The 12,485-nt window shown below is 33.0% G+C and overlaps 1 protein-coding gene across 1 annotated transcript; it reads left to right on the top strand.

Annotated features, from left to right (window-relative positions):
- Positions 1-8,614: 8,614 nt before the first annotated feature.
- LOC149568238 (endoglucanase 1-like) lies at positions 8,615-12,121 on the top strand. Its single transcript, XM_089816700.1, has 8 exons — positions 8,615-8,758; positions 9,070-9,276; positions 9,614-9,814; positions 10,131-10,223; positions 10,320-10,481; positions 11,279-11,372; positions 11,473-11,639; positions 11,795-12,121. Exons 2-8 carry the CDS (start codon positions 9,127-9,129, stop codon positions 12,119-12,121), a joined length of 1,194 nt encoding a protein of 397 aa, XP_089672826.1. The 5' UTR covers positions 8,615-8,758; positions 9,070-9,126.
- Positions 12,122-12,485: the final 364 nt, after the last annotated feature.

Genomic DNA, 12,485 nt, shown 5'->3' with positions numbered 1-12,485 from the left:
GTGGCTACTAGTGTAATAGATGTTAAGAAAGGGTTTTCATATGCCCAATCCTTGTGCAAGGGCGAGGGTTTAGAAAAGGCCACTAAACCTTTTGTATCTCTTCTAATCCCCACCAGTAAGCTAATATCGCTTAATCTAGGGGATGAGTTGCTTTTAGAAATTGAGGAGCATACTAGGGATCTCTCTAAGGATTCTATTATTTTTTCTTTAAGGGTTTTTGGCCCACTCTCTTAGAGCTCCATGCATGGATTTTAGAGCATTGTGATCCATATATTATGGCTACTATTGAGATCTTCCCTATGGTCCATTTTTCTTCATTATTACTTTTATCAATTCTAAGGATAGGAAAGCCATTCTCTGTGATCAGGTCTTCCCTTGGGAAAATCACTTTCCTTTAATGGTTTTACCATGGCATCCATATTTTAACTCTCAAATCGAGTCTTTCCTCAAAATCCCAACTTGGGTAAGGCTTCCTAATCTTCCTCTTAATTTTTGGGTGAATTCTATTTTTATGAAAATTGACAAGGCTTTAGGAATTTCCATATGGTTGACTCCCAATATTTTGAGCATTTCCATTCTACTTATGATAGGATTCTAGTGGATATTGATGTTTCAAAGGGTCTCCTAGTTGAGATTATTTTAAGTTATTCAAATGTTTCTTAGACTCAATCACTTCACTATGAGGGCCTCCCTTTTAGGTGTAAAAAATGTTTCAATACTGGACATATGGCTGTTGAGTATGAGATTGGAAATTCTAGAAGTAAATGACCCTCCTCTTGGTGGAATGGTGCATTGGAGCAACATTATTCAGTAGTGAAAATATTTGCTCCAGTGGATGAGGTTTCTGGATCTGCAGAGTTGGGGCTCCATCTCTACATTGGAAGTTATTCCTTCTGGTCCTTCTGAGATGGTGAATGCTTTTGATTCCAAGATGGATGCTCAAGTTTCTTATGGGCTTGGTCCTTTGTCTATTGGTAGTCTTCGATCCTTTTAGGAGGAGGTTGAGACTATTGTTTTTGGTCAAGGTCTTAAATCTAGTGTTCTTGGTTCAGACTTTGGTTGAGGTAAATCTAGTGATTTTGGTGTTGAGATTGCTAATTCTAGGCAAGGTAAGATGCCTTATGCTACAATTGTTGGATCTGGTCATTGTTTATCTGCTAGCTTTGGTAATGTTTCTTCTCCTACTTTTGGTATTGGCACTTTTGGATCTAGCAATTGTACTTTTGCTGCTATTGAAATTGGTAATCAGACTACTAGTATTAGTTCCAGTTTGATGGAAGAAGTGATGCCAAATGGTTCTTGACAAAAGTTGGATGAGTTTCCCTCTATTTTGGATTCTCAAATTTGGTAGTCTAAGGTTGTGATGGTGGAGGAGGGGCAGACGCCTGTTACTAGGAAAGGATCTAAAAAGGCCCTTCCTCAATTTGATATGAATTTATGCTCCCACAAAAAGAGAGTGAAAGGGAATTCTTAGTCCCCTTACTGGTTGGCCGGTTAAGAGTTATTGTTGGTTTCTTTTCTAATTTTTTTTGTTGGTGTTGTTAGACATATAATGTTTTTCTATTGCAACATGCTTCTAGTTTTTAGATCTTACTTGGGGTATATGGTCCCTTTATAACCTTTGTTTGGATCCCTTTGGGATATTTGGGCTTTCTTTGAATATCTTTTGGGTCTATGATGTAAAGGTGTTTCAAGTCCCCTCAAAACTTGTTTTTACCTTAATCTAAAACTTAATATTTAACATGCATATGAAAAGTTGCCTAAAGAGTTTAGCATCACCAATTGGAGTGATAACAAACAACTGGGGTATTACAAAAATACTTTCAAAATTTTATGAGACAAAGTTTGAAAACCTACACGTTGTATGTATGACTAAATTCTATAATATTATAGATATTTTAGAGAGTTATTACTAGTGCATAAGTAATTAAGTAAAATTTGTTATTCAAATATTGCTTGATAAATAATTTTATTTTTTTAATATTTAAAAATATTATTGTAATAGTTCTAATAATTATGATATTGATTTATCTAATATTGATTATAAGTAATTCAAATTTAATTAAATATAATCATTTGTATTTTTGGTATTGAAAGACACCAAAACTAAGTGGCTAACATTCATAGTACAAACATAACAACAACTAAACAACATAGTTATTTATGCTCGTAAATATGCTCATGTATGTTGATTTTTATTTGCCCCTAAATATTTATTAGTGGTTGGAAAATTACCAAACTCTTTAAAACTATAACTATCTAAATTATTAAAATAATTGAAAGCACTATTTATAAATTTCTTTTTACGTATCTTTTTTTAAAATAAAGTTATGCTATGATACATGTCCAATGAAATTAGAGAAAAGATAAAAGTAAACTTGAGTTTATTATAATTGGATTTTGTAGAAAAATACTAACAAACATTGATTATATTTTATTTTAAATTAGAAATTGTCCCATGAATTTAGAGAAAAGATAGAAGTAAATTTAAATTTATTATAATTAGATTTGTTTAAAAAAACAACATTGGTAATATTTATTTTAAATAAAAAATTATAGCACTTAGAAACAAGCTTAAGATATATTTTTAAAGATAATAAATGAAAAATAATGTAGTTGTGAAGTTGAGCTTTTTAAATATTTTAATATAAACATGTCCATTTTTTGAAGAAAGAAAAGAAAAGAAAAACTTGAATTGATCATAAATCTATGTTGTAGAGAGAAAAATTAATAAATATTCCTAGAATTCTATTAGAAAATTTAATAAATATTCTTAGTATTCTATGTTAAAATTAGAAAGCTAACATTTAGAAATAAGCTTAAGATAGTTGGTATTAGTTTTTCACAATCTTTTTTTTTGATAAATAAGGGGACAAGGGAAATAGTTGACATTAGTAAATTATAATAGGATACAAAAATAAAAAGTTCAAGTTTTGCAAACTATTATTTGCCAAGAGGTCTAAATACATTGAAAATGGAGGCCAAATTTTCCCAACTATGCCTATGAGATTATCTATGCTTAGGCTATTTAAGAAAATCCCAAGCCAAAACTATGAAATGTAGGAATAAAACTCAAGAAAGATCCTGTAAAAGGCATATTTGTTAATTCCTGCTAGAAGAGGAAGAAGATCCACACGTGTCATCTTGATCTGGATCTCCCTCTTCATCACCTACCTCTTCTTTCTCAAAGTCCTCCTTTGCATCATTCTCTAGCTTGAGTTCCTCTTCATTCTCCCCAACTTCCCCTTCTACCCCCTCTTCCTATTCTTATTCCTCTTCATTAATCTTGGGCCTAGCTTCCTTATCATCCTTTGATTTTGCAATCACTACCACAACCTCTTCATTATCGTCCTTTTAGGAATCCTTGCCAAGGCCTTCAAGTTTTCCATCATAATTTTATTTGAAAATCCATTGTGCACCTTTGTCTTCATCATCACCTTCGTATTTGGAAATATTTGTATTCTTTGTTCTTGAAGATGAGTATGCCTTCCTAAAACATATTTGATTTTTTTTTTGATTGGATATTTTTTTTTATGCAATTGAATTACATGTCCCTTTGATGCCTCATTTGATAATTATATTATGTTTCTTATAGCTATTTATCTAATTCACTATATTTATTTAAAATATAGTATCAACCCATGTGTTGAGCCACCTTTAACCCCACTTTCCAAGAAAAGACCTCTGACACTATACACGAAACAAACATGTTAGGAATGAAAATGTTTATCATAGATGTATGTGATGCTTCAACTACTTTCTTCTCTGATGTACATTTAGGCTTAAATGTACATGCATAAGTAAATAACCATGAGAAATCTTTTGAGTTGTCATTTCTTATATATTTGGGGTCTAAGATGCTTCTTTTAGAATCACTTATGAGGACCCCCATACTTATGGTATATTATTCCTGTAATTTGCCAACTCAAATTAGTTAAATGAGCTCTTCATTCACTATCAATTCAAATTCAAATTGATTTTGATGAATGATTCAACCTCTAAAGAGTGATGTGTGTTTACCCATTTATTTGAATTTGTGTGTTTTTCAACCAAAAGAATTGAGCTAACAAATTTGTTTGATAAAGATTCCATTTTCTCCCATGTTTAGCCAGTTCATCCACCATGTAGTTTCCTTCCCTATTTATGTGATCAAGATCAAAATCTACTCAAGATTGTCTAGATCAATTTTAAAATCACTTCCAATAATGAGTGAAGCCTCTAGTTTGGTGTATCCTTGGATCTCACTCTATTTACCACCATTTTCGAATCCTCTTCAGTTTGCAATTTTTTCATGTTTAGTTATATACATAGGATAAGTCATGATAATAAGGACTTAAAATATTCTATGTTACTTGTGTCCATTTCCAATGGGTTATCCAATCTAGCAATAGTTTTAGTTTGACTGCAATGTAATACACATCCAATCCCAAAAGGCCTAGGGTTCCCATGGGAGGATCGAACAAAGTTAATTTTATGCCATGATACTAAGTTTGGTGGAGTTAAATGCAATTTGTTTTGTATTTAATACTATATTGGCCACCTTTCCATAACACTTGCGAGGATATAAACCCAAACCATATTTTTAGTGCTCAAATCATCCCATCCACTATAGTATTTTGATGACACACCATGTGATTGAATTTTAGAACTCATTGTTTTAACAATTTTACTACCTCAATTTTTTTTAAAAGATAGAATTTGTCCATCTTCTTTTCTTGGAATAATCTCTAATTACTATTCTTCTAGAGTACCCAAATCAAGATTGAAGGGGTTATGACCCATAAGTTGCTACATAAGATTATTTTTGAAAAGTGTAGTTCATGATTTGAAAAGAGAGGTTATGTCATTTGGAAATATTGAAGTCCATCCCAATTTAGCACATAACCACTTCCATCATTTTGATGAGAAAGGACATGTGAATAGTAATTAATTTACACCCTCCTCATTGAGATAGGGGAAAAATGGATGGACCATGGAATCCAAATTTCTTAAAACCATCTATAGTCAAAATTTGGCCTTGTAAGGCTTCCCATAAAAAAAACACCAACCTTTGGATGAGACACTTAATTCCAAAAGAGATGGCTAGGCAAAGAATTTTTGAGTTGATTTTGCTGGTAAGAAGCTATCTTGTAGATTTCCTTAACATGAAATTCCCCGATTTTGCTCCATTTCATATGATTGTATCTCAACCTTATTTAAGTGAAAAGAATAACTCCATCAATATTAAATTCAAACTCAGAAAATCCTCTTAAGGTAAGCCTATATCTTCCCAATCATAGCCACCCTTCTAAATTAGGCCCAGTGACTATGATATAATCTCTTGCATAGATTCCCTAGTTTACTAAGCATATTATTTTGATTCTATGAGCATCCATCACATTATTAATCATTGGGTTCACCCCAAGAGTGACCCCAATAGAGAATTGTTACAATCCTTTATGTTCCAAGTAATGTGGTTTTTTATGCTGTTACTTGATTTAGACATGAAGTTTAAGTTTCTTGATCCCATTGGGAATTCCTTAATTCTAAGAGCATCGACCTCATTTAAATTAAAAAGATGCTTTCCTCTTAAGATCCTATCCCATCTTAGATGTTTCTCATTATGTATCTTCGAGAATAATTTTTCCCCTAAGGCTTGGTTTTGGTGAAGTTGGTTCTTGATGCTCATGCCCCCATATTCTACATGGTTGCATATTTTATCCCAAGCCACCATATATATATATATATATATCTCCTGTGTCTATCTCTTGCCAAAATAAATTCCTTAGTTTCTTAACTATATCCATGTATATACCTTCTAGTAATCATATATAGGACATGCGATAAATTGTACTACTTGATAGAGTGACTTTTAGCATTCTGATTCTCCTAGCCCACATGAGAGCTATTTAGATTTCTATGAGGCCATCTTCCTATCCAATTTTTCACCAATAGTTTTCCAAGCCCAAATAGACCACTGGGATTTTCCCAATAGGATCCCCAAGATGTGCATGAGAGTTTCCTTTCCTTGACTCCTAGAATGTTAAGGATTTTTTATTGAGGCCTTTTTTTAGCAAAGAAAATAATATTTGAGAATTTTCTCTATTAATGACTTGACCTGAGGACCTAGAGTAGTTTTTTGGTAACCTTTTTAGGCAAATAGACTTCCCTTTGGTTTCTCTCCAAAAGATCATTGCATCATTTGCAAAGTGTTGGTATGTCACTAGTGTGACTAAAGTTGTAATTTAAACGCATTTTAGAATACCTTGGTTTTGAAGGTTCTCAAGCTTCCTTCCCAATGCTTCAACCATGGTGATGAATAAGAAGGGAGACAACGGGTCCTCTTTAAAAATTCCCCTAGACCTTTTAAAACAATCACTGGGGGTCTCAATTATGAGGTTTAAAAACATAAGAGTAGAGATACAATAAAAGGTTAAATTTATCCGACCCCTAGAGAAGCTGATCTTCTCCATGCATTTTTCTTAAAATTGCCAATTCACCTTGAAATGTGCTTTCTTAATGTCTAGTTTGATAATTATGCTAGGTTATTTACTTTTTTGGATTGAGTGGATGACTGTGCGGTATATGATAACTCCATCTAGTATAGATATACCTAGGGAAAACCATGTTTTTTCTTCACGTACGATCTTCTTAGGAATCTTCTTCAATTTATTAGATAAAGTTTCAATGAGAAGTTTATATATAGTGTTGCAAAGTGAGATTTGTATGAAGTCATCAAGTCCAAATGTATTTTCCTTCTTAGGGATAAGTATAATAAATATGTTATTGGTTTCTTTGAGGAATTTACTAGAGGATCTAACTGCCTCAAGGGCTTCTATTAATTCTACTGCTACTGTAAGCAACCAATGTGGAAAATCTCTGGGTGGGAATCCATTTGGACCTAGGGCTTTGTTCAGGGATGTTTCGCCAAGTACTTTGTGTATTTATTCCTCTATAAATTTTGACATCAACATCTAATTGTCCTCTTGTCAAATCAATCTAGAAATGACTTCTAACATTAACCTTTGCAGTTGAAGCAACAACTCATTAACTTGGTGAGAAGTTTGGTTTAATAATCTATAATTTCTGCTTGTATTTACCTATGATCTTCCAAATCTTGTCCTACTTCAATGATGGTCTTCTGTATTATGTTAACACCTATCCTTATTTGGTGTTATTGTGGAAGAACTTGACATTCTTATCTGCCTCTTCAAGTTTCTCTGGATATTTGTTTCCAACACGTCTCTTCTTTTGACAATATACCTTCATAGTCTCTAAGTAGTTCTTTTTCCTTGACGAAAGAGTTTATCTTCATGCCTTGTTGTTTGATATTTTCATTGAGATCGGTTATGCTTTGTTCTATCTCAAATCTTGTTAGGAAGATGTTTTTGAGATTTGTTTGATTTTAGTCAATGAGATTGTATTTGATTTCTTTAAGTTTGGATACAAAGTAGAATAGTTTTGATCCCTCAACATGACACCCCTTCTGCCATTTGTCTATTAATGATGTAAATTCCTTAGCTTTCATCCATATATTCTTGAATTTGAATAGGCACAAATATGGTTTATCTTCTCCCAAAATGTCTAGCTTAATGGGGAAGTGGTTAGACCCTAAGGAGGACAATATTGAGGCTTTAAGGTCAAACAAAAATGTTGCCAACTCGCCTTTATAAAAACAATTTGTTTATTATTTTCTGTAATGTTGTAGAAACTCTCTCTCTCATGTTGTTCCATGTATAGGTCCTATTATCTAATTATATTTCAAGAAAGTTCTCTCTAGCAACCCTTAAAATCTATTTTAGGTTGAGATTCTCTCTGTAGTCCCCCACTCTTGTCTAATAGTAGGACAATTGCATTGAAGTCACCTCCTATCACATAGTCCCTATGTGCCCATAATGAATTGAGAAAACATAAGATTATAATAGAAGCTTCTTGGTAGTGATAGGTCGTTATACATTAAGAATAGAAAATGTAAGATTATAATAGAAGCTATTGATATACAGTCCGTGAGTTAGTAGATCAAGTTTCCGATTTTTATTTTGAAAAAAATGTGTTGAAAATAAAATAAAATAATAAAGCTGCATTTTTAAATAGATTTTAATAAAAAGAAGAATAAAAGAATAAAATAAAACTTAAATTAATTATAAGTTGTGTAAAGATTTAAATAAAAAAATAACTATAAAGCCTAACATTTAGGAAAGAAGGAAAAAATAAAGACATAAAAAAAGCTTTAAAAAATCATGTCTCATAGAAAATAGAAATCACAGATTTTGCAAAATTTATTATGTATGTTATTTGAAGGATTATATTTATGAGAAATCTAATATGACTGGATTCGGTGGTTAAGAGTGGCTTAAAGTTGCAGCTGGAAGGATAGAAGGATCATGGCCTAATGTCGCCGCATCCTCAGCCTCCGAAATCCCCAACTAATAATATTCTCTTTTCTTAATTCAGCATGAAATTGAAGTGATATAAATATCAGCGGGTTCCAGAAGTGAATGTAGAACTAAAATAAGAAAATTGTGTTCACAGAGAAAAGTGCGTGAGAATAAACATGGCAATGGGTGGTAAGCAAACTGCAATGCTTTTTGGCTTAATATTAGCTGCATGTTGTGTAGGGGAAAAAGGAAAGAGAGCAGAGGCAGTTAAGCTTGACTACAAAGATGCTCTCACAAAATCCATTCTTTTCTTTGAAGGCCAAAGATCTGGCAAACTTCCTTCCAACCAGAGATTGGGTTGGAGAGGAGATTCTGCTCTTTCAGATGGGTCTGATGCACATGTAATTCTTTTCTTTTCTTAAGCAACATCATGTATTAGGATTTAAGTTTGGTTTAAAGAACATATATACTAAGTTAAGTTTGGTCACAAAAGTATTATTTTTGAAGGATTTAAGTTTGGTTGAAGTATTCTTTTTGACTTGTTTTTAGATCGATCTTAAGTGAATGATATTAAGAAGACTTGAAGTTTGGTTCAAAGAGCATACACTAAGTTTTGACTTATTTGATGACTTATTTGAAGAAGGATCCAAGTGAAGGATATTAAGAAAAAATTAGGTTTGAGTTAAACACTAAGTTTTTACTTGTCTCTCAGGTAGATTTGAGAGGAGGATATTATGATGCAGGAGACAATGTGAAATTCGGCCTGCCAATGGCATTCACAATCACAATGTTATCATGGAGTGTTTTGGAGTTTGGGGACTCCATGGGTGATGACCTTAAGCATGCACATGAGGCCATTCGGTGGGGTGCTGATTATTTGCTTAAAGCCACTAGTACTCCAGAAGTTATATATGTACAGGTGAACGATGGAGGCCTAGAAATATAGAAACTCTTGAAGTTAGCTTAAAAAATTGGTTTCATAATAATTATTTATTATTGTTTATAGCTTTTAAAAGGGGTTGGGTGAAGTATTATTGGGGGTTTACATACTAAAGTTTAATTCTTAAATTATAAATTAAATAGTGGAAGTTAAGTATTATGGACTGTTTGAAACGTGACATAATAAAGTTTGATTCTTAGAAAACTGTTAAATAATAGAACTTACTATTTTTCTAAGTTTAATTTTTTCCTTAGTATATAATATTTAAGAATGACAGAAGTATTATGTTTGATTTTTTTTTCCAATATGATTGCAGGTAGGAGAGCCAAACGCAGATCATGGGTGTTGGGAGAGGCCAGAGGACATGGACACACCTCGTAATGTGTACAAAGTTGACAGTGAACACCCCGGTTCAGATGTTGCTGCTGAAACTGCTGCAGCCCTTGCAGCTGCCTCCATGGTCTTTAAGACCTCAGATGCTTCTTATTCTCAGACTCTTATCAAAAGGGCAAAGCAGGTATACAGAGTTATTTGGAGTACTAAATCACAAAATGGCATTAGAAATAAAGAAACCATCATGTTTACTAATATATAGATACCTGATTTTGTTTAAAAATATATTCTAACCATTCATTTGTTTAGGTGGTTCATGTGAAATTATAGTGATAGATGTGGGTGTTATTGGAAATCTAATGTGGTTTTAGATCAGTATAAATATCTTAAATATATATATCTTAAAAGCCATTTAATTTAATTTAAGGGTTATTTTATTTGCATACATCAAGCTTTTTAGGACACTCATTATAAATCACCCCACTTGGTTGTTATTGCAGGTGTTTGATTTTGCAGACAAGCATAGAGGCTCATATAGTGACTCCCTCTCTGCAGATGTTTGCCCATTTTATTGCTCCTATTCGGGGTACCTCGTAAGTGAAAAACTTGCCACCTGATTCTTTTCGAATTGTGATGTTTCCATGTGTAGAGAAAGAATGAATAGAATGGAATTTTAATGATGTTTGCAGGACGAGTTATTGTGGGGAGCGACGTGGTTGCAGAAAGCCACAGAGGAAGCGTCATATGCCAATTATGTGGTATCAAACGCGCAGTCTTTTGGGCTCACTAGTACGGACAATTTACTCAGCTGGGACGAGAAACATGGTGGGGCAAGAATTATTTTAGCTGGTGTAAGTTTTCCTTCTTCTTTGGTCCGTTTGGTAGCAGAAATATGAGTCTAATAGGCATTCAATTTTTTTTTGGGTGTATCAAAATGGAATTGTGAATAGGAATAAGTATTTCAATTTTGGTCAAAAAAATGAGCATTTGCAATTCCATTTAAATAGGTGGAATTGGAATACCTATTCCTATTCCAGTTTTATTTATTTTAGAAAACATAAATTTTTGGATCCACATTCCCCATCAAAAATTCTAAGTGAACCAAACAAGAATAAGAATATGTAATCTTATTTTCCATTCTAGAATAACAATTCGAAAATATGTATTCCTATTCTCATATTCTTATTCCCACAGCCAAATGGACCCAATGGTCGATTAATATTTGGTGGGAGTTAGGTTAGAGTCTACAACATATTGAATTTTGTGGGAGGTCTTGGATTAAGTCTATTTGAACTTCCACCAATAAAAAAAATTGAAAACAGTTGTGAAAATGGTCATTATAATTTTCTTATATATATATGTAAGACAGTCAAAACTGTATTTATTAAAAGCTTGATTAGACATCTATCCATTTTTAAGTTATGTTTATTGAATAACTAGACAATGATTGGCTCAACTTTGATTTATTTAAATAAATCATATTAAAAAAAATAAAATTGAACTTGTTTAAATAGTTCATCTTGAAAGTCCTACTCAAGCAACTTGTATGCCTTTTTGATAAACCATTGAAATTAATCAAAACTTGAAATACGCTATTTAAACTATAAAAGATTTGCACTGACAAAATTTTCTTTATTTATGATAACAGCAAGCTCTCGTTAAAAAGGTGGGTTCCTTTAAGCCATTCAAATACCTGGGAGACAATGCTGTATGCTCTCTTCAGTCAGGAAAACACTCACCAGGTCATAAAAGTGGTTTTTTTGGCTTATGCTTTGTCCCATCAAAAGGAATTTCATTCTCTTATTGTCATTTTAGAGGCTGAGGAGTCTATATATGTTGTAGGTGGTCTTTTCCGCGGTGGGGATGATAATAGCAACATGCAATACGTAACTGCCAACAATTTCCTCCTATTCACTTATGCCAAATACTTGAGCACTTCCAACCAGGTGATAAACTGCCCAAGTGGCAGATTAAATCCGGATGACATTAGAAGTATTGCTAAGAAACAGGTATAATTATATGTTGATTATTTCCCAAATTCACAAAATTTGTTTACTATCAATATCTATTACAAAGGACCGTCTTTAAACATGCAAAAACAAGAAACTTGTTTTTGATGGTTATAAATATATAATCTTTCTCATTGAACTACGTACTTATTCAGATTGACTACATATTGGGAGAGAACCCACTTGGAATTTCATATATGGTGGGCTACAGCACCAAGTTTCCTCAACATATTCATCACAGGGGTTCTTCATTGCCATCAATATCACACCATCGTGCCAAGATAGGTTGCCAAGATGGGTTTAGTATAGGATTGGATAACAATGGCCCAAACCCTAATATTCTAGTTGGAGCAGTTGTGGGAGGTCCTGATGCCAATGACCAGTTCAGTGATGGACGACGTGACTATGCACACTCGGAGCCTACTACTTATATAAATGCTCCTCTCGTTGGCTGTCTTGCTGCTTTGGCTCAATCCAAGTGAGCCCTCATGTCCTTCAACTCTTCATTTCCTTTGCTATAATGCCCCATAGCTAGGTACTTGCAACCAAAGCAAATAGAAACCCAATTTGCATTTGTGTTGTCAGTAGAACTCCTTTTTCCTCATTTATGTGTAGTTAGGGTTTGTATATGCCAACCAATAAAATACTGTTTCAAATATAGAACTTTGTGTATCCAATCCAATTTGATGGGAGGCAAGATATTTGCCTACAATGTACTATTTGAAACTATTTGTATCTAGTTTAATTTGATTGGAGACATATCATTTGCCTAGTTTGGGCTGTTTAATAAAATGGTTGATTAGTTGTTAATGTTTGTTTGTTGTTATTATATTAGTTTTGAAGCTT

The sequence above is a fragment of the Cupressus sempervirens genome, chromosome 3 (assembly GCF_028749045.1).
Source record: "Cupressus sempervirens isolate cs-2001-9-10 chromosome 3, ASM2874904v1, whole genome shotgun sequence".
In the NCBI taxonomy this organism is placed as follows: Eukaryota; Viridiplantae; Streptophyta; class Pinopsida; order Cupressales; family Cupressaceae; genus Cupressus; species Cupressus sempervirens.
The sequence above is the reverse complement of the archived record's forward strand: the minus strand, read 5'-3'. Positions and strand labels throughout refer to the sequence as shown.